Raw genomic sequence first — 22,753 nt, forward strand, 5'->3', positions numbered from 1 at the left:
AGGCTTTAAGGGACGGCAACAGATATAGACACAGACACATGGGCATAGATTATGGTACAGGCTGCACTCTGTGTTGGAGAAATATATGCAAATACGACTTCAAATGAGTCTTCACACGCCTCCCAGTTCCAGTAGGCCTACTTGGAAGGCAGTCAGCTGGTGCCATCTCATCCAGGCTAACATCTGTGTGTGTGTGTGTGTGTGTGTGTGTGTGTGTGTGTGTGTGTGGTGTTTGTGTGTGTGTGTGTGTGAGAGAGAGAGAGAGAGAGAGAGAGAGAGAGAGAGAGAGAGAGAGAGAGAGAGAGTGGATCCTGCACGCCGCAGGTACCCGGGCAGCTGTGTGTTTATCCGCTAAAATTGCCGGCTCTCCATGAATTATTCCTCACTCTTGTTGGGCCGCGGTCTACTTAGGAGCGCTGGTTAATATGAAGCCGCTGCCTGATTTATGTGCAAATAAATGGTGGCTGTACCCTGCACGGTGACCTGCGCCCCACTCCATCTAGTTTGTGAAAAACACATGGGTAAAAAAAAGGGGGATTCCTGGAGCTTGATTTATATTGTCACTATACCCTGGCCGTCCAGGAGAGGATACAGTATGTGGATGGTGTCTGTGATGGCCTGTCTTGTCCACAGAGCAGCAGGTTTGCAATTCTGAACGGGCAGAAATGGCCATGCCTTGGTCCGATTGATAGGCTTTATCAGACATGTGTCTGTGTCAGTCTCAAAGGGAAATGTGTGCCCTCACACCGCCCTCTTAGATTATCTTTGTGCAGATAACCAAAGAGGTTACAGGCCTTCGTGTGGTCTAGGAGTGCCCTTTCCATATGGAATACAACATGCTGAGAAGCCTCCAATGAGGTGTTAGGTTTCCTGCATGCTATGGGTAGATTAAGTTACGTTTCTATCTAAATGATGACGTATTTTGTTAGTGCAGATGTGACTGAAGGTCAAATTTGAAGAGTATGAGATACAACTGCACACATCACATCGTTACGTTCTTAATCTAGCTAAGATTCTTGTTTAGACAAAGACATTAAGTTGCTGTTCAAGAGCAAGTGCCGACCAAAATCAATAGTGAGTGAAGAGCCAGGACACACAAAGTCCTCAAGAAGGCCATTAATATCTAGATCAAAGTTATTTTAGAGCTTTGGTTAGCCCTGATTTGAGCATTTGATTCAAGGGCAGGCAAATATAAGCGAGACACTGAGTGAAAGGGAATTAGGACATCAGCAATGCAGCTATTTGGAATTCATGCCGTGCCTGTTAACCTGTCATCCACCAACCCAGAGACATGGGCAAACACTGGACTGACATAAGTCAACAGTCTAAATATAGCGGCGGGGATTCTATCCAATGCATTTGTTTTGTTTTTTTGTTTGTTTTTTTTTCCCCGTGATATGAAAACAAACCTCACATAATTGCAAACAGTTGAGCTGCAGCACATCTGTCATGCAGCTCAGCGAACAAAAATATGAGGAGAGGGTGTTTGCTTAAGGACTGTCTGGGCTCCCGTGAGGCGTTATTGATTGACGTGAAAGTTTAATTAATTACAACGGGGTGTCAAATGCTGAGCTTTATACGAGCATTATTTGTGCAAAGATAACTGAGTCTGTTCGGATTAACGTATGAATGGCCAGCAAGTTCAACACCCCATGAAAGTGGTCACAAGTGGCAATGGAGCCAATTACATTGTTGTAAATGAGACTGTAGATGAAACAGACTTACACGATGACAAAATGTGATGTGAACTAAAGCCCATAAACCTTGTTTATCCTAGAGCAAATTTGCAGAAGCTGGGAGATTTTTGGGATGTATCGACGTGTAAGCAGCATCTCACTGACTCCAATCCACCACAGGGAGACTAGAGAATAAAGATGTTTATTTTGAAATAGTACATTTACAGGTCATCAGTAAAATTACACAGCCTCTCTGGGAACTGGGTAGACAACCTTATATAGACTTCGGCTACAGCAGCAGGTCACAGGTTACGTACTCTGCAGAAAACCTAATGCTCTGGAGAGTTTATCAGTGTAGAATAGTACAGTTGAAGTACTTATGCAGTGTACGTCAGACAGTCGGGTGTTCTATCCTTGTGTAAAGGTGACATTCATGCCTACAGAGGATATAAAGGGTTAGTGTACTGACATGTCTAATAGGTAGGTATATAGCATTGTCAAACCTTGTGCTTTTTTGTTTTCAACACAAACCCCACCACAGGCCAGCTGTGGCACTTGCCTCAAAGCCTTTCGCTAAAATCTATAAACACTGGGGGGAAAAAGCTAGATCTGCTGTGGGTTGTTTTCTTTTTCTGTATATTAAAGAGTTCAGTCCCCTGACAAAACAAATATATATGGCTTTCAAAAACAAACGTCAAACCACTTAACAAAAATAAAGAACAAAAGAAGTGTAGCAGGTTTAAAAAAAAAACAAAAAAAAAACAACAACACTGGTATTTCCACACACCTCACGCGTCACATGACTGCCGAGGCGTTTGGGGAATTTGCCGCTTGTGGGGCTTCGATGGATGCCGCTCTGCACACGAGCAGAAGCAGCCGCCGCGGAGGCCTTCTCCAGGCAGAAGATAATGGCGAATGGCACTGGGTGCAAAGATCTCCTTGGTGATAAAGAGAAATTGGCTCTGGGGAGGGAAGCACTCATCCAAGGTGCATTAGCGGGATTTAGGCTCCTCTTGAAGTCTTGGGAGGATAAAAGCACTCAGGGGCGCTAATATGCTGATCCGTCTCACTGCTTTGGCCGAGCAATCCAGGAGAAAGTTATATCAATACAAAGAGGACTATAGAGTTTACCTGTTTAGTTGCAGTTGATGGCATTAGATGCGATCTATATTATACATTACTTTCAGATCTGTTCCGGTGGGGTTCAAAAGAGAATATGAAAGAAGATGGCACAGGCAAATTTGTCGCTTTCAAAAAAGTTCAAATAAAATGGCAGAAAATAGGAGCTTTATAGAATGTGAACTGAGTCAATACAAAAACTGACTTCAGCATAATAAGTTAAATTACAAGTAAGCCGCAGTGGTGATGGATGCACCCCGCACACACCCCCTGCTAAGACTAAATAAATATTATTGTTATTATTGCTTTCTTTAAATAAAGATGGGCAAATCCTTAGCAGAGGTTTCATTTCCTGTGATATTTCTGTGTGGCAGATGGCTCGTGGAGTGCTAAATAACAGGGAGGGAATTGCCACAACACTGTCTATCAAACACTGACATTTCACCCATTTGATCTGATCCCCGGTGCAGGGAGACCTCGCGCTCTGGAATGATTAAAGTCGAAGAGGTGAGGCCTTTCTTCAAATCCAGCATGTTCAGTAGGCTACGAGTAATATTCCTCTGCATTTGTTTCATGCTGTGCACTGAGGTGTCGAGTAATAGATCTAGAATGCAAGTTGAATGTGTCGTAACAAGAATAGTTGTGTCCTTTGTTTTAAAAACGTTGAAAAAAAAAACGTTTTTGTATCAATGATATACTGTATATGGAGTAACAAAAAATCTGCTTTGAAGGAAGTGTGGAAACCAGAACAAACATAAACAAGGTCATATATTAAAAGCTAAACATTTGTGCCTATTACCTCTGTCTAGCTAGGACAATTTTAGAACATGCATCAAACAAAACATCAGCAAATAGTATCACAATAATCAAGAAAATCACTAAACAAAAACTTCAGATGTGTTCTCTGTGGCATGTTCCTCTTCTGCTGTAAACCCGGCTTGTGTAAATCCACTCCGTTCCCCAGTATCTTCGCCAGTTCATCCACTACTTCAATAATCTCTGCTGTGAAAAATATATGTACAAACGAGGCATGCCAGAAATAAATAAGAGAACTTTTAAATAACATGCACGTAGTGTTTGATACATGCCAGATTGTGCTAATTACATGGAACCTGAAGTAATCAAGAGGAATTTGTTCACTGCGTGGATACAGACAATGCATCCAGGAGCAACACGGTGCTTTAGTAAATTACCCTACTACAGAGAAGGTTCACATTGTGTGTGCATGTAAATAGACTGTGCATCAGTTCAGATATAAGAACATTGTCCGTGGTAATATTGTGAAGTGTTTCAGGGGAGGGGGGGGGTGATAAAGAGAGGAAGAGGGGGCAGGATGTGGACGTGTCGAACCAGTGTGTTTATTTGCCCCCTTTGACCCCGTCTTCACGTGAAGCGCTCCGAGTTCATCTTGCGCAGTTTCGGGGGCAGGTGTCCGTCCATGCGCCCGCCGCCGCCGCCCCCGGCCATGCGCTGCAGCTTGGGCGGCAGGTCCGCCACCGACTGGCTCATGGGGTCGGCGCCCATCTTGGCCGTCTTGGCCGAGCCCATGTGCCGGTCGGACGAGTCCAGGTGCCGGTCGGCCTCGGCCACGCCGGGCACCGAGCTGATGCGCTGCAGCTTCATGGGCAGGTCGCCCAGGCTGTAGGTCATCTCCGACGCCGTGCTGCTCATGCGCAGCAGCTTGCGCGGCAGCCCGTCGCGGCCGGTCATCTTCTGCAGCTTGGCCGGCAGCTTGCTGGCGGCGGCCGCCGCCGCGCTCTCCGTGTCCTCCAGCAGCTCCAGGCAGTCCAGGCTGTTGCGCTCGCCGCTGTTGCACAGCGAGGGCGCCATGAGGGGCGAGGACATGAGCAGCGCCTCCTCCTGCTCCTTGACGCTGTAGGGCGGCGTGGGCACCTCGAAGGTGGCGTGGAACTGCGAGTAGTCCACCTTGAAGAAGCCCTCCTCCAGGGAGATGACGGGGAAGAAGCGGTGGCCCCACAGCACCTCGTCCTCCGTGTAGGACGTCCGTGCCTGGCACGTCATGCCTGTTCACACGGACCAGAGACCACACACATGATAAGGTACACAAATTACAACGACAAACAACCAACCCACATTCTGTTTACAGCTCGTTTGAGGTGTGCAGTGTAGGTGGGTCCAATCTATCATCCAGACCCTGGTCAGACCCTCTCACACATTCAGTCATTTCAAATATGCAGGCTTGCCATTTTTTTTATACCAGACAGATAGATCAGACTTGGCCAGTGGTGGTTTGTGATGATGAGTGCATGTTTAATGTTCCCTGTAGAGAATGTCTCCACACCTAGCCTATCTATATCCATGTCTCAGCAGAACCTTTAACAGCTTGTACGTTTTACGTTTTTAGATTTTCATACAACCTACCCAGAGGCACACCAAGCTTCTGTCTCTGTACTAGGGCCCTGAGTGTTTTTATCTGCAAACTGCAAAATGGAACTAAAGAGCTGATCTCCCGCAAACTAAATCAGTGCTGCACAACACAGCAGACCTTTTTGCATGTGAGAGTAATGCTGAGAAATTGAACACTAATGCGAAGTGATAATTGGGTAGATTACTTAAAACAGGCACCAAAGGCACAGCCTGATTTCACACTTGAACAAAGTCTGATCAATTATTCATTACAATCAATACAGACACTGTCTGTGATCGATGAACAAATGCCATTGAGTAAAAGGTATAGCAACAACACAAAACAGACCACCACTGAATTCTCTTGCGTGAGGGCTCTGAAGCAACCACAGTGCAAATAGGTGCTACATAACAAGCTATTTCCATAATGCAGGTTCTTAAAACCCCATTGGACACATACATTACACTTTTACTCTCATTTATTTCAGCATGTCAACAATAAATGTACTTCATATTAATCTCGTAGCGATCTTTTCAAGGCTGTTGGCTGTGAATTAGTGGGGTATGGCATTGGTGGTCAACTATGAGGTCCTTAATCTTTTAGTGCTTCATCTTGTCCACGTCCTCTCCCCAGCACCGTAAGACAACAGATTAAGATAATGACTTTCTCTTAAGGATGAACCCCACTGGGTATTCACACACAGGAAATGAGTGGGCATAGCCTGTAGCCATTTGTTAAGTGTCTCTTTAAAAAAAACTCTCAATGCAGCCTTTGTATTCCCTGTTGGTGATCTGACAGTTATGAATTAGAGGATCAGCTACTAAGAGATTTCAGACAAAGCTAAGTCTGGCACTTGATTGTGTTTCAACAAAATTGTCCCTGCTTTCTTTGGATAGCGGATTTTTAACATATTCTTTTTTTATAACAGATCAAATATCCATCAGCTACCCCTTGCTCTCAACTATCTGTTGACTTACAGTCATAACTTGACTCCAACTCTTCCTATGAAGCAAACAGGATCAGATTGTGGAGGAATCTCAAAAAGATTACTAAAGAAACGACAAGGGCAGATTTAATTAGCCAGGGGCATCATCCTGGCCTGTACCAATAACAATATATTCAAATTCCCCACATAATCCAGAACAAACAGATTAAAATGATGCAATTGTCTGGTCACCCTATTATACAGGGTAACAGGGTAATTTACCTTGTAGAATTTATGTTAATTGGGACTTCCCTCTTTTTTTAAATAAACATAGGCACACTAGGTTTCTAGTTTCAGTTAGAGTTGGCTCGGAAATAAATGTGCTCAAATGCAAATTAAATATTCTTCATATGGTATATCTTTTAGTTGGGATCTAATTGGTCACCTGCCTACTATGTGGTAATTGGAGAGGAGCTTACATTTGTTTTTTATGCTATGCTTAAATAAACTGGTTTAATACTAAGCCCTGGGCCGCACTCAGTTCATCCAGTTGAAAACCTTCACATCCCAACCATCTCCCCTCTCTTCTGGTGTTCCCCTTGGCCCTATTCTATTCATCATCTATCTCCTCCCCCTTGGTCAGATCCTCCGCAAATTTAACATCCAGTTCCACTGTTATGCGGAGAACACCCAGCTCTCTTCTTCCAAACCCACCTCCACATTCCCGCCCTCCTCCCTCTGTGACTGTTTACAAGAAATCAAAACCTGGCTCTCTTCCAATTTCCTGAAACTCAACAGTGATAAAACAGAGGTTCTCCTCATTGGTTCTAAATCCACTCTCACTAACACTCCAAGTTTCACCATCCCCATTGATAACTCCTCTGTTAGCCCCTCCCCACAGGTTAAGAGTCTGGGTGTCGTCCTTGATGGTACTTTATCATTCCAAAGCCACATCAATAGACCTCTGAAGTTCGCCTACAAAAAGGATCCAAAGCTGCCATCTTTGCCCATATAAGGAGATCCGGGAGTTAATTGAAGCTAACTGCCTATGGCAAGTTGCATTGTAAAATAGCTTTGGGGTAGCAAAGATCAAAGTGTGCCGTCTTCACCTGCCAAAGATCACAGTATCCACTAGACGGCAGTGGACAAAACTGTGTAGTGAAAAACGTCTGCATTTCAAATGTCATCATCCCCGCGAGAGTTTAACAGGTGCGATTATTGAAAATCCCCATGTTATTTTCCCATAGAAAAAACCTCAAGATACCGGATCTCCTTATTTGGATAAAGATGATGGCTTTTTTGTAGGCGAACTTCAGAGGTCTATAACATCACTAGGTCAGCCTATTTCCATCTACGGAACATCAACCGTCTCCGCCCATCCCTTACTCCCAACTCCACTGCCATCCTAGTCCACACCATGGTCTGGACTATTGCAACTCCCTTCTCTTTGGTCTTCCCCACAAGTACAGTACATCCATAAACTCCAATTGGTTCAGAACTCTGCCGCTCGCATCATCACCAGGATCCCATCCATTAATCACATCACACCTGTTCTGCAACAGCTTCACTGGCTTCTGGTCAAATTTCGTATGGACTTTAAGATTCTGCTCCACACCTTCAAGGCCATTCATAACCTCTCTCCCCAATACATATCTATATTCAGCCGCTCTGCCCCCCGTTTCTGGAATTCCCTCCCACCAAGCATAAGGAACATTGACTCACTCTCCATCTAGTATTTTATCATTATTGTTATTATTATTTGTTGTTTTTATATTGACTGTTGTTGTAAGGTGTCCTTGAGTGCCATGAAAGGCGCCCCAAATAAAATGTATTATTATTATTATTATTATTATTATTATTAATATTTGCAATCTTAACAAGGGTACCAGTGCAGCTGACCTGCTCAATACAATATTTCCTTTTTTTGTGTCATTTGATTGCTGCAATGGTTCTGATGGTACTTTAGATAACCCCAAATCACTGGAAAGACAATGGATGGATCTCACATTAATTGGAATGTATACACACACATGTATGACTATTACACTGTATTTACAAATAGCAATCTGATGCATGTTATTTATGCTTCATAGTTGCTTAATCAGTTGTGCTGCTCTTGGTGCCACGCCAGGAGAAAATGTTCTGCCTGGGCACTGATCAAATTAGAGGTCTTGGCGTGCTATTTTTGGCGCTCGCCAAACAAATGCGAACACTCAGATGTGAGCATGACAGATGTCATACCAGCACAAGCGAAAGTGTCTTAATCAAAAACATTTCATTACTCGAACAGAATTCACAGCCACTGCCTGCGAGGCTGGAGAAGTCCTTGAGGAGGTACTTTTGCATCATCCTCATTCAATATTTAAAAGCACATTTGCTTGTTTTTAACATTTTTATGAGTTGTTGATAAGGACACCATTTACAGAGAGACCATATTCCTTCCTTTACAGCAAGTCGTGCCAGAAGTGCTGTTTAGGGGCTCTTTGCAAGGGGAAAGTGTTGACTGTAATCCAGCTGGCATACTGATTTTAGACATAGACTCTGTGTGTCACTTTCAGGCAATGGAGCCTGACTTCCTGATATCAATGCACAAAAAAAATTAACTAAGACATTGTTACTAACAGTTTTACACATCAGATCTGCACCTTTAATCCTAAACATCCCATGGATCCAATCTAACAAAACACAGGGAAATATTAAATGTTTTAACTCCAACCTGATTGACCCCTGAAAACCACAGAAATGTCATCCGACCTCTGAATTTCACCTTCAGTGGAAATAAAACTGCAAGCCAGCGGCACTTAAGCAGCTGCAAGGACCATTCGTACCCATTAGCCACAAAGAGGTTTTGGAATGCATACATCAAACACTGTAATTAGTCAATAATGCTTGAGTGGTATTAAATGAATATGGGTCCATATAATTAAGTGTCTGTTAATGAGAGGGTAAACTGTGCTTCAGTAGGCTTCTTAGACATTCCGCTCCGGGTTGACCATACGCTCAAGGTCACAAAACAATGGGGCAATGACAACTCATGACAATCGCAGATGTGTGTGTGTGTGTGTGTGTGTGTGTGTGTGTGTGTGTGTGCGCGACTGAACATGGAGTGCATTTGGGGTATTTCCGCCGATGATTTCTGCTTTAGTGGACGAGCAGGATGCGGGTGCTTTTCAGCATATGGAAATATGGCGGCGCCATGACTAAGGCGGTGTGAGCCGATAAGAATGCAGGGCTGGGGAAAACCAATTGAGGATAAGAACCAGGAGAGCTGTGGTCATTTGTGTCATGCAGTTTCCCTCCACTCCAGACTGCCGGCTGGAAGAGAGGCTTCGCACTGTTTCCCTAAAAGCCGAGGAGGAGTCCAGCGCTCACTCCTGTTATTTCATTATTTGCCAACACAGCCATGTTTTTGCTCAGCTCTTCAATATTAATATTACTGGGGTACACTGCACTGCACCAGCGGGAAACATCAGAAAAATACCATTAGAAGAGGAGAGCCGAGATACGTGGGAAATGACACATTGAGGATATGAGAAATTCTAAAGTTGATTTATGTTGCCTCCAGAACAATGTAACATGAAGTGAAACCTGGTTATCCATAGCATATATATGAAAACAAAGAAGCAATTTCTTTATATTTAGCCTGACTAATTCCATTCGTGGTTGCTTTATGAAAAAATATATTCTAAGCATTCTATATTGCCTAAGCATAAGGATAACATCCAAAGGGTCACAAAAATAATGAAGATGTGGCCTCATTTGATTTTGTTTTACTTTTGAGCTGTTGTTCGTGACAGTATGGAAAAATAATGACAGCTCATAGGTACAAAGTCTCAACTCCCACTATCTGCAATACAGAAAGGCAATCATAACAGACAATGAAAAAGAAAAAACGCCTGTGTGTTATGTAATTATAAGTCACACCTGACTACAACTGAGAGTTTCTATGACAACGACTTCTCCCAGCACTCACATATGGCAGGCTACATAAGAAAACAACAATAGAGTACTTGTGAGCATGGCAAAAGGCAAGTAAAAAACAACCATACACACAACTAGATGTACCGCACACACAACTACATGTACCACACATTATGCTCTGTCTTCGAAACAGCTGTTCTGCTTAACAGTGCACTTAAACAGTAGTGCAATGGCAAAGCAGAGAAAATTAACATTTTAAACATGTTTAAGAAAGCTATCTATAAAACATGTCTAAGAAAGCCATCTGAAAACCCTTTGAGTGGTTGTTTTAATCCTGTTCCTCCTCTTCTCTTGCCACCAATACCCACCCTCCCAAAAAAAACAACAACAACTGATGCTGCCTTCTGTGCTGTTTATATCTCCCATAAGCACTTCTTCCAACCATCAAAATAGCCTCCGTTCAGAAGACAAGCTAATGTCTAGAATTACACCAGTGACTGATGAATTAATACTGGAGAAAGGGGATGCACCTCTCGTGTTACCGTTACACAGCAGAGACAGATGTGGGAGGAATCTCTGAATGGCTGGTAAATGGCCTCTACCTAGAAATAATCACATTTCAAATGTACACTTACAAGACGGACAACAACCCTTCAATTACATTAGCTGACATAAATGCGGGGGTTGCGGGGCGTAGAAGCGGGAAGACGGGCGTATGTGATTTGCGAGTATACGTCGAGGATTGCATATACATCGGCGTGGAGGAGGGATGAGGGAACGGAGGGGACTTGGCAGGGTTTCTCTGCGGCAGCTTGGCAGAGCTACTGGCACACAGAGGGGTGCGAGGATGAGGGAGAGAAACAGAGAGGAAGAGAGAGAGGGAGAGAAAGACATACAGAGAGAAAGAGAGAGAGAGAGAAAGAGAGAGGGAGGAAGAGAGAGAGGGAGAGAAAGAGAGAGAGAAAGAGAGAGGGAGAGAGAGGGAGAAAGAGGGAGAGATAGAGATACACAGAAGAAGAGAAAGAGAGACGGAGGACGAAAGAAAGAGAGGGAGGAAGAGACAGAGAGAGAGGAGGGAGGAAGAGAGAGAATGAGAGAAAGAGAGAGAAAGAGAAATAGAGAGAAAGAGAGAGGGACTGGGGGCTCTCCAGGAGCGGAGGCTTGATGGAAACGGTGGAGGCTCATATCCATTTTTCCAGCATGGCTTTGACATCCTTCACGCCTGTCACAGAGTGAGTTCACCTCGCTGCTCCAGTGCTCTGCCCATGCATTAAGTATTGCCATCACGACGCACCCCCCGCCCCTCGCCACCCCCCCCCCCCCCATGCCACACTAAAAAAAAGAGCCTGATTTGAATTCATGTTTACAACAATTAAAACACTGTCTCCCATGAGGCTAATCCTGACGCACATGTGCTCTCGCGTGAGATCCTATTGCAAGCGAAGACACACTGGTGATACTGAGATTACCATAATGCTGGGCTTAAACCCCTGAAGGCAAGACAATGTGATGGGGAGAGACTGACAGAGAATGAGAGGGAGAGAGAGGGAGAGAGAGGGGGAAGGAGAGAGAGAAAAAGAGAGAGAGAGAGAGGGAGATGGAGATGGAAAACAGAGGTGGGCTTTCAGAGTGACCTCTCATCTCGTCTTATGACACAGGGATCAGTGGCTGCAAGACATCTTCGCATACATGTACACACCAAGACAAGCTGACACACACACAGACACACACACACACACACACACACACACACACACACACACAGACACAGAGACACACACAGAGACAACAGAAAGAGGCTGTCAGAACATCTTCCAGACGGACACCCTGGGATTTCCTGGGCAACTCAAGTGTTCTAAATAAGAAAAGCAGGGGGGAAAGAGACAGCATGGATCTGGACAATCAACTCGGCGCACAGCTGCAAACCAGCATGGCCTCTGTGCGGGCATCACAAACAGCCTCTGCTGCCTGGCCTTGAGGGGCAAAAGGCAGTCTTCACCCGTACCCACTCTCTCTCTCTCTCCCTCTCTCTCTTTCCCTCTCTCTCTCTCTTTCCCTCTCTCTCTCTCTCTCTCTCCTCGACAGTGCCCCTGTTTCCGTCACATAAACAACAAGCTCTAGTTGGTTAAACTTATTACTGAAGAGCGGTAAGGAGGGGGAGAGGGGGAGGTGGGGAATCACATTTGGACTTGCCTATAATCCCTGCCTGGGTGAAATGAAATATTTAAAGGCAGTGTTGCGCAAGATTAGCACGGAGAGAGGGAGACACAGAGGGAGGGCGACGGAACCGGGCGGGGGGGGGGGGGGAGTGTCGCGCGGAGCGGAGGGGAGGACTCCTAAGGTCTTTAAATGGAAATGAGTCTGTAAAATTCACCACTTTGCAAAAACGCTTACAGTGAGTTAGTAAAAATAGGCTTTTTTTTTTTGGCGACGGAATTTTCGAGTGTGCCGACTCTGTGACACTTGCGCATGAAAGTGTATCAGGAGAATGGCCGTCATCCCCCCCCCCCCCCCCCCACACACCTATATATCCACCACAGCCACAATTCAGATCTACAAAAGCAATCATTTGTTTCTATGGTGACCACCATCAGCTGTTGGAATCCAGTTCCTCTCCCCAGAACCTGCTTTGGCTGGATCCCTTCCCCCAACGAAGGATTCAGATCGTCCGCTTACAATAACGGTCTCGCCTCCAATCGATGCCGGCTCAGTCCTCAATCAAAAACGGCAACCGGAGACTGTGCCTCCCCCCCCGCCCCCCAAGGGTAAGACCACAAATACAGGTTGTTGCTGTGCTGAGCGACGGGGCTTGGCTCCACATCCAGGGAAATCCATCGCCCGAGAGGAGCCACGCAAGCTTGGAGATGCGCCACCACATATGGGGGGGATGGGGGAGAGCTGCTCCGAGGGGCTGAGTGCTCCAGCAATAACACCAGCAAGGAGGCAGACCGGCCGTGAGGGCTGGGGGAGTGGAGTGACCGCGAGAAGCCAGCAATATGGGTCCAGAAAAGGGCCAAATTGCAGCTGAAGAAAGGAAGACAAATGAGGGAGGGAGAGCAGAGAGGTGATCTAACACAAGAGGAGAGGAGAGAGAGAAAGGCCCGTGTAGAAATGGGAGCAGCGATTACCTAAAGTCTCTGTGATTGCTGGCCTCCAGGCCGAACGTGAGAGACTCAGGATGTGAGAGAGACTGACCTACTCTAGTGTATATTGCATGGCTGCTCATTAGGCAGAATGCTGCTCGTGAGAACCATAGACGGTAAAAAATAGGTGAGAACAGGTATCAGTGTACTGGAGGTAGGGACTGATGTGTGTCTCACCGTCGGTCACTGAAGCAATACATGGCGAGACTGAAATAGAAACAAACACAAACACACACACACACACACACACAAATACACACACAAACACACACCTCCTGAGGATCATCTCACGAGAGGGCTCTCCTGAGAACAACACGTTCTTGTGCTGGTGTGCTTAGACCCAAATCGATTAATGTGGACTTCAGGGACACTCAGACAAGATCAATCAATAGTGCCAGGAACCCAAACACTAAAAGCTAAGCACAACCTTTATCACTGATGATAACAGACCACCCCAAAACAGACATCCCCTCTCTGTTTGAGCACGATTTCTCCACCGGAGGTCAGAGCGCTGTCATCCTGGGAACGCTCCATCCTCGCCTGCCGTTAATTAAAGTACCATTACTATTTTGCCCGAGTCCCTTCTGCTTGTCTCATTAACTTCATCATTTACTTTGTTTTCTGTAAAAAAAAAAAATTCTTCACCAAACAAAACAAGTACAAAGACAAATAATGCTGTCACTTTTTCTCTCCGTGTGCCTCTCATGAGCCGGATGATCAAAATACTTTTCCATCAAATGTTTTGAAACTCTTCCACACTTCCACTCTCCAATTATTGTGATGTATCAGTCAGAAAGACAGTATTTCTGGCATGGCAGAAACAATCAGGACATGGCCTTCATGACCCCGCCACTCTTGAAGAGGCATTCGATCCCTAACACATCTGAATAGTCCAAACAAGCACGGTGTTTGTGGGACATTACCTATGGATTTTCTGACCATCACGTACACTCTGGGGCCAATTATCTCTGAATTGTGCTCGAGCACAGCAACTGATTGTGTGTCATAGCCCTTTCCTTGGAGTTGCTACACCACCCAAAACACATATGAATATATAAGAACATACACACATACATTGTGGAAATATATATATACAAATATATTACTACAGTACAACAAATACGTATAAATAAACATTCATTCACTGTGGCGTGACGACTACTCCACAACCTCCAGTGATTTATTGCTATTCAGCAGAATCATGACAAATCCCTAAAGACACAATTACCTTCCCCCTTCCTTTTGGGAGCAGAACATGGTTCACCCAGAGTGTGTAATGAATCCTTGATGCCAGAGCTAGTTCACTGCTATGTCAATTATGAGGAGCCGTCTCCCAAGCGCAAATTACGAGATGGGGGCCATAAAATGCTGAAACTCTCCACCAACTCTGCTGTCCACGTGTGTCCACGGCGGGGCCCTGGGATGACAGAGAGAGAGAGAGAGAGGGTATCCTGCTGGGCTGAGTGCTGGCGAGAGGCGTGCCAACACAAACAGCTCTATTTTTACGGTAATTGTGGCCATTCTTTTATCCTGGGCTGCCATTACCAAAAGCACCTGAAAAAGGCGCCACATACGGCACAGCACACGCGCGCGCTCGATCAGTGTGGCGCCGACCGCCTAGATCCCTCAGGGAACCACCTCCAGTTTGTCTCCCAAAATAGCCCAGGGACGGCTGTCAATCCCAGGAATTACACACAGGGATCAGGAACATGCCTTAATGATGTGGTGTGCCTACATATAATATTCATTTCTGGCCAATGTACTGTTTGATTAAGCAGTGACATTTCTGTCCAATATAACTTGCGTCGTAATCAATCATAGGGACCAACTTTAATCATATCTATATAGTATATAGTCTACAGGATATGTGTGTGTGTATATATATATATATTAATATATAGTCTTTTATCAAGATTTTTCTGCCATTGGCAGTTCAGAAACGCAAGAAACGGTGAGTTAATAATAAATGACTGAGTGAGAACATGGACAGCGAGTGTGAACTTTAAACCGCTTTGGGGGAACAGGAGGGCAGTGAAAACGGTGGCCCGGCGAGCTCCTCGGAGGGGCCAAACACGGCTCTGTGGCGCTCCGACCCATGGCACTTAAGACTTAATTGGAGTCTCCCGCCCTCACCTGCTCAGAAGCCTGAGTGCCCCCCGTGAACCCACATTAACCCCCCTGAACCGCCGGGCCGCACCAAGGACACGCTCCGAGTGTAATCATTCAGAATGAATTACAGTCACTCACTCTCTCCACCTCCTTCTCTCCCGCTCCCCCCCCCTCTCTCTCTCTTTTCTATCTCTATCCCTCTCTCTCTCCGGGGGCCTGCCTGTTCTTCCTGCCGTCCCCGGCTTCATGGCGGGCTGAGCGGCACAGCTATTTACCCGGGGTCTGTTGGCCTGACACCAGGCGCGCGTGCTGCTGATTCCTGGGTGAGACCCAGCTCCATGTCTCCCGGGCGGCGGGCGCCGTGTTGTTTTGGACGCGGTCGTGGCGGAGCACTTATCAAGGCCCCGCCATGACATGCCTTGTGGATTGTTCCGATGCCTTTATCTGCTGAAAGAAATACCAACTGACTCGGGATCATAGGAGTGAAAGAAGGGTCTACGTGATTGTGAGTGAGAAATGTGACTCACTCTCTCTCTCTCTCGCTCTCTCTCTCTCTCTCTGTATCTGTACTATCTCTCTCTCTGTATCTGTATGTATGTGTGTGTGTGTGTGTGTGTGTGTGTGTGTGTGTCTGTCTGTCTGTATGTGTGTGTGTGTGTGTGTGTTTGTGTGTGCGTGCTGTGGGAGGGCCAGTTTTTTTTTCCGCAAAAATCAAGAGCAGGACCTGCATCAATCCAGGGGGGAGAGAAGCAATTGCCTAAAATAAGCCGGCGATTTCGTCTCGTTCGCACTTTGAGAGGCATGTCTCATCAAGCAAATCAAAGTGCTATTCACACATCATCCAGGGAACTGCACTGTCAGAGCAGGCACTGATGGGAAGACGGAAGCAAGAGTTCGCCCTGCGACCCCCCGGGAGAGGGTCTGATCATGTTTCAGCAGTCCACCTCCAGAGACAGCACAATGGAGCTAAACATAGACACACTGTCTGAGCTGAAATGAGAATAAACATCATTTCACATACTAATTCCAGACAAGGCGTTCACTTTAGACATTACAAACCTCTCGAATGTAACAGACCGTCATTTGTTTGTTTTTGTGTTCTTGTCTCTCATTTGAGGGAGCACTTTTGGGCATTCATGTGAACTCACGTTGCAGCTCATGCTACGCATGGCAAGTAGACATTCATGTTGCTTTACAAATCCTCAAAGTGCAGGTGGGCTTTCAGACCCATCAGGTTCCCATTTAATTACGTGTGAAGACAAACAGCAGAGACTTGCTTTTCATAGGTTTGCCACAGTGGTACCGAATGCAAAAGGAACAGCATAATGAGAGAGAGCCATAAGCTTTTTAAACAGACAAATGCATTCATTGCATCATAACAAAAAGAGAAGTCGCTGTAATTAATATAGTTTTCATGGGAATGGCTGATGCAAATGTATTGCATCTAAAAAGAAGATCCACACCCCCTTCTTTGAAATTTCCCAATTAAGCCAAGCAAACGGGTATGTCCAGAATGCATGCTTCGCCGGACAGGCTTGCAGTCACATACGGACACATTAACAGGGAAAAAAATCCGGGTTTCTTGAATTCATTCCAACACAGAGTACTGTATATAGACTCCCACCACCCACACAAATACTGACAGAAAATAAGACACACAAACATGCACACATATACGCACATACCGAGAACAAAACAATAGACTCAGACAATAAGCCTCTCCTACAAAACAGGCTAATGATGATAAAGCATATTCACTTGTTCTTAACTGAAGAAACCCTGCACTTGAAAGAAAATGATGTCTAGTGAGCTCAAGACAAACGCGAGGTGGAGGTACACCATCAGTACTCCATTAGCTCTACAAATCCTTCTCAGACAGACATCAGAGTCTTTGTTCCCTCCGAGATTTTGCAGTAGGCTATCATTTTATCCCCTGCCTCAGCTTCTCTGATTCTTTATGGATTTTACTCAGCAGATAGGTGAAGACTGGCTGTCCAGGGTGTATCCTCCACCCCAGAGAATAACTGAGTATCCCTCTTTTACGATTTTTGCAAATGTGAAAATAGGTTGGGAGCCTTTCTCGGTCACGCCTCTGTAAACATGTAATCAAATGAAAAGCGGGTCTGAGGAGCTCAGCTATACTATTCATGGGTTTGTCGCGTCAGCACTTCGTTGAACAGAATCAACTGTGGAACACACACTCTGTGGCGAATGAATGGCTACAGAGCAGTTATTAGAATCAAACATTTATGGTAGTTCTGCATAATTGCGAGAGAGAGAGAGAGAGAGAGAGAGAGAGAGATAGAGGTAGGGAGAGAAAGAAGAAAAAAGAATGCCGATGCGGACTTATGCAAATGATCAAATTCACAGCACACCAGCTGTATTCACAGAGCTACAAAACTCTCAGAAGGGGGGAGAGAGAGAGAGAGGTCACACAGACGGACGCCAACAAAAAAAAGTTTAATTTCTGCTGATTTCTGCAAGCGCCTTCGACGCGCACCGCCCGCCGAAAGCAGCACACGTAGAAATAAAAAGATTCCGCGACTTGTAAAAAGTGTTGCGCGTTTTTTTTTTTGCTGTTCTGATGAAAAAGGCCCAGAGTGACAGACAGCACTGATGCCTGCTGACGAGGAGGGATGTTCCTGTCGCTGACAAACCGTTCAGTATGTCCGTCACATCCACTCGCCCGGCTTACTTGGCAAAAAAAAAAAAAAGAAAAACAGTGAAAAGAGCCGATAAGTGGATCCCACTGCTGGGAACAGGGATGAGACCACAGCACAAAACTGCATGATAAATGCATATAATTGCCATGCCATTCAAAGTCGGGGGACCTCGATTGCAGTGCAAGTAATTTAACTTCCGAAAATGAGAAATGATCGCAATCTCGCCTGAGTGATTCAATAATGTTGCTTTGCATTACATTTCACAGTTGACAGAGTCTTATCACCTGCAATATAATTTATCTGGGCTTTCACTCCTGTTCATGCCTCTTTTGTGTACTTGGGTTTGGACAAGCCCTTCCCTATTTAAAGGCCTCTATGGTTACACTTATGTCACAGCGTTCCTGATACCCAAACTGATACATCATTGGAGAGAAGCATGCATAATGAGGTAGGAATATCCCCCACCGGGATGATACAACTGCCACCTCTGTGTGCCACTATGTCCACCACACATTGGCTGTCTTGTGCAAAGGTGACAGATGACAGACAGCTTACCAACTGGTTATACTAGATATGATTCAGGAGACCTTTGTAGTGACAGTGCCCATTGGGTGAGCTGCTGCCAGAACTGCTGCCACCCATACACCTTTACAACATGCATCTTGAGGTGGGCTGGGTGGGGCCTCAGTGTCATAGCTCCCACGGGTGCCAGCACCCGGTTGCCAAGCAGCATCCCAATCTCTGCACTCATCAAGACAGGCCAAAGGTTGAGTGGGCTTTACTGACCCTCAGCGCCCAGCACCTGCAGTAGCAACGCTTAACCAGTCTCCTATTCAGGCTCTGACCAGTCTGACAGCTGCTTAGTTTCGGCAGGTCACCGGCTGTGAGCTACAGGGCTGTGTGGATGAAGAAAATAGTCCATTGTTCAAATTGCCCTGGGATGGAACACCAATCAAATCTGGATGGCAGGTAATGAGAAGTTCATTTCACAAGAGCAACAAAAAATAATAAAACAATACCACATGCCATATCCTTGCCACCCAAAACACTTCCTAATAATATAACACCCTGCTTTAAATGGCATTTGATCTCTGATTGGGTACAAGCTGCCCCTCAGATTCAGATATCATGAACCTGTAAACGCCATGCCACTTTGAAGAACATCAGTGCCTCGGATCCTGTCTTAACCTCTCTGTGTCTGTGCCTGCCTGCCTGGAGCCCTGCACGGCAGAGCTTCCCAACCTCCCTCCCTCCCTAAGCTGTCCTCCTCCCCATCAAAGGGAAAATGTCACATTACATCAAGCCAGCTTCATGCCTGTCTTTTAAAGGCCTTAAATATACAGCATTGCATATAGGCACAAAAACTAAGACTTGCCAGGGTTTTGCCGGGTTTCTAAATAAATCCAAGTTTAGCTGTTCAGCTTGAAATCTTGAATGCTCAAGGAAAAAAAGGGGGGAGGTTGCTATGGAAACAGAGTTACAATGACCAGAAACGAAGTCTTGGGACCCAGACTTGAACATTATACTGTTCATGTGCCACCAGCCTCTCATTCTTTATTCACACATGATTGGCGAGTTATGACTGACAGAGGGCATTGAAATAATATGAGACTCGCATGTTCCAACTGGCTCCACAACTCACAAGTCAATATAAAGGACGCCACTACTCACACGTGTGTTTTGTTTGAAGGATCATTTGTTTTCTTTGAGTAAAAATGGTATGGTATGCTTCTCTCCTGCACTGTCCTTGTCATTTGCATCTTGGTATTTCCTATATACTTTGTGGACTGTGTGTAAGGACATATATGGTTTTTGTTTTTTCTTTAATTAAAAACAAAGGGTTTAAAGGAGTCTGAAGTGCTTTACTTCATTACACTATGACCAGCCATCCCAAGTTACGTGATGACATTTCATTATGAAGGCTATGACGCATTAAGAAGGCTATGACGCCTACTTAATGAAAACCTTACACCATCACATCTCTCCCTATTGATTATCTGTGCAAGGCATAATACTAAAAGTCTCATCCATCGCACACGTCTGCCATGCCACCAATCTCTATTCGTGCAAATAAGATCTAGAGCCATGTCAGTGGTGTTAACTTATTTCTCATTTCTCCAATGGTGTCCTATGGTGACATTCTCCGAAGACAACGATGATAATCTCGCTTTTGTCAAGGCTGCATTGTGTCAGCATATTCTCTGTTCCATTACCTTTGGTGTTGTACATTCAGACTCTGAGCTACTGTTCCAATAGCAGAACTGGCAATGACAAATGAAGTAGTCAAACTTTTGAGGATCTTAATGTTATGTTTCATAAAGAAGAAAATACCCTTTCACATCCTTTCACCAAATTATCAATACTGGACACAAAAAGAGGACTGTTCCTAAAGGATAGGCCTACTGTACAATTTACTTCCTGATGGACTGTCAGTTTTGATGCGGACAAACTGTCCAAGCCAAAACAATGATGGTAGGCTGTGCTGTCTAGCCTATGACCATCTACTGAATGATGCAGTCCTCAATAGATCAATAAAATCAGATCAATGAATTGCATTTAAGGGTCACTGGTATGCCCTGGCTGTTATAATCCTATCAGTCAGTAGCACCAGTCCAGAATAACCACCATGCCCCCCAACATCCATACCACTTTTCAATCTATAGCCTAATGATTACTAAATGTGCCACTCCATTCAAACTGATAGTAGTGATTGAGTCATCATTTGGCACTTTATAAAAACTTGACTTACCTGTAGTTTCCACAATGCCTTCCAAGATCACTACAATTTCAAACTGCTCCGTTTGCATGGATCTCTGGGAAAGTTCGTAGAATGGACTTTTGGTGTCGATCACGTGACAGATGGTGAGCGGTGACACGAGAAAGAGCTGATCCGCCCCGGTGCTGAAGCCCACATCTAACTCTAACTGATCCAGCGGAAGAAACTCGCCTTCGGGCGTCTGCCGAGACTGTGGAAGCGTACAAAGAGAGGATGGAATATCGGTTGAAAACCTTCAACTCAGTGAACTGTGGTGACAGCTTTTACGCATTTGAAGGCAATCACAGCAATCAGTCATCAATGAATAGACGGGGGAAGATAATTACATTAAAGGTTAGCATCAAACACTGCCAAGCAACAAAGTGTTTTAAAAGAAAGCAGATTTCGCACGCACACATTACAAAGATGTCATCACGAACCTGCTATGATAGGCCTACGTTTAATTCCAATGACTATAACTTTGTACAAACTCTTCTATTTCTATATTTGCAAATAATGCTCTGCAAAACTTTAACTACCATAGAACTGTTGCCTATATGTGGCCTTATTTAGTTTATGTCATATAACATTATGTATATTTATACAAATGATCCATTATGATGTTTAGGGTTAAAGACAAATTCAACTTGGACTAATGATTGCCCATTTCAAAACTCATATTTTTGCATTTACATGAACAGTTTATGTAAATCAGCGTGCTTGCCATAATTAAATACTTCACTTGTTAATCAAGATGAGGGACTAAACTTACTTTGAGCAATTTGCAGCGTATCTGTGCTGAGACCATGTGGCTGTTGCGCAGGTTACCGACTCTGAACATCAGAGTGAGTTTTCCATCCCTCATAGAAATGGCCGCGTGTTCACTGAACATTAGGGTCTCAGCTCTTTTCTTGGGCTGAGACATTTTAATGAACATACAGCCGATTAAAAATGCATCGACTATTGATCCAAGAATTGACTGAAACAGAAAGAGTATGATCCCCTCGGGACATTTGTCTGTGATGTATCTATAGCCATAGCCTATAGTGGCCTCGGTCTCAATGAAGAAAAGGAAAGCTGATGGAAAGTTATAAACATTGGCGACACATGGCGTGTACTTGTCATCGTGAGCTCTGTTGAGGTCTCCCCTAATGTAGGCAATAACCCACCACATAGAGGCCATGAACAGCCAAGCCACTGTGTAAGTTAGGATGAAAATGAACAAATTATATCGCCATTTCAGATCTACCAGTGTGGTGAAGAGGTCTGACAAATATCTGCTGGTCTCTCCACCGAGGTTTCCATGCTGGACGTTACATCGCCCGTTCTTGTCCACAAAGCGCTGTCTCTTCCTTTTCTTCTCTGGGGCTGGCTGGTTGAAGCCAGAGCCGCTAGATGAGGTGGTCACTACCTGATAATCGTCCCCAAATTTCTTTCGAAGTGCAGACATACTATGAGGACAACGGAGGATAGGAATAATCTCGAAGATTAATTTCTGCAGTCCACTTAGTAGGGCTACAGAGTGTTAATTGTGGTTGCTGCAATTGTTTCACTGTTATGCGCAATTTCTTTCAGTCAAAAGGATCCGAAAAATGCTATAGCCTATCCCTAGCTGTATACCGATACATTACAGAGAATTATCACGGAACAAACGATAAAACAGTGTTTTGACAAAAAGGTAGATTGAAGGTAGTGAAAACAGGCACAAGTCAGTGACAAACCAGTCGCAATTTAGGAGGCTTTAGTTTGTGATCAGTAGGTTACTGTATATTCTTTGGTGCGATGCTCATTTCTCATCCAGCTCAGAACGAAGCGGTAGGCATTAGAGATTCACTGAGAAGTCCAGACCTCGAGTTGAAAGTTGCAGATGTCTCAGCACTCCATAAATCCAATGTAGCTGCTGTGTTGGACAATAACTGAGATTTGTTGAAAGAGCACACACGCTTTTTTTGTTTTAAAAAAGGTCCGTACATGTGTGAAATTGAAACCGTTGGTGTCCGACAAGACTCAGTTTACAAACCTCCTCCTGCTGCTTTGTCTTGTCGGTATGAGTACATAGAATCGGCATACAGTT

At 44.9% G+C, this 22,753-nt stretch overlaps 1 protein-coding gene across 2 annotated transcripts; it reads right to left on the reverse strand.

Annotated features, from left to right (window-relative positions):
- Nucleotides 1-1,908: 1,908 nt before the first annotated feature.
- Nucleotides 1,909-22,188, reverse strand: kcnj3a (potassium inwardly rectifying channel subfamily J member 3a). 2 transcript variants are annotated; one of them, XM_062534037.1, is made up of 4 exons: nt 21,929-22,188; nt 21,452-21,658; nt 20,674-20,890; nt 1,909-4,819 (listed from the first exon to the last, which is right to left on the reverse strand). In XM_062534037.1, exons 1-4 carry the CDS (start codon nt 22,127-22,129, stop codon nt 4,179-4,181), a joined length of 1,266 nt encoding a protein of 421 aa, XP_062390021.1. In that variant the 5' UTR covers nt 22,130-22,188; the 3' UTR covers nt 1,909-4,178. The 2 variants fall into 2 exon arrangements, with proteins under 2 accessions (XP_062390021.1, XP_062390020.1); XM_062534036.1 differs by having other exon boundaries at nt 21,452-22,188.
- Nucleotides 22,189-22,753: the final 565 nt, after the last annotated feature.

Source organism: Sardina pilchardus, chromosome 4, assembly GCF_963854185.1.
Source record: "Sardina pilchardus chromosome 4, fSarPil1.1, whole genome shotgun sequence".
Lineage (NCBI taxonomy): Eukaryota > Metazoa > Chordata > Actinopteri > Clupeiformes > Clupeidae > Sardina > Sardina pilchardus.

What these genes read in the sequence shown, in the direction of transcription:
- kcnj3a (XM_062534036.1), bottom strand. Translation starts at nt 22,129, where the DNA reads ATGTCTGCACTTCGAAAGAAATTTGGGGACGATTATCAGGTAGTGACC. An exon ending in TACGCTGCAAATTGCTCAAA is followed by an intron (nt 20,891 to 21,451) that starts GTAAGTTTAGTC and finishes ACGCTTCCACAG; the next exon opens with TCTCGGCAGACGCCCGAAGG. An exon ending in AGGCATTGTGGAAACTACAG is followed by an intron (nt 4,820 to 20,673) that starts GTAAGTCAAGTT and finishes CCGTGTGAACAG; the next exon opens with GCATGACGTGCCAGGCACGG.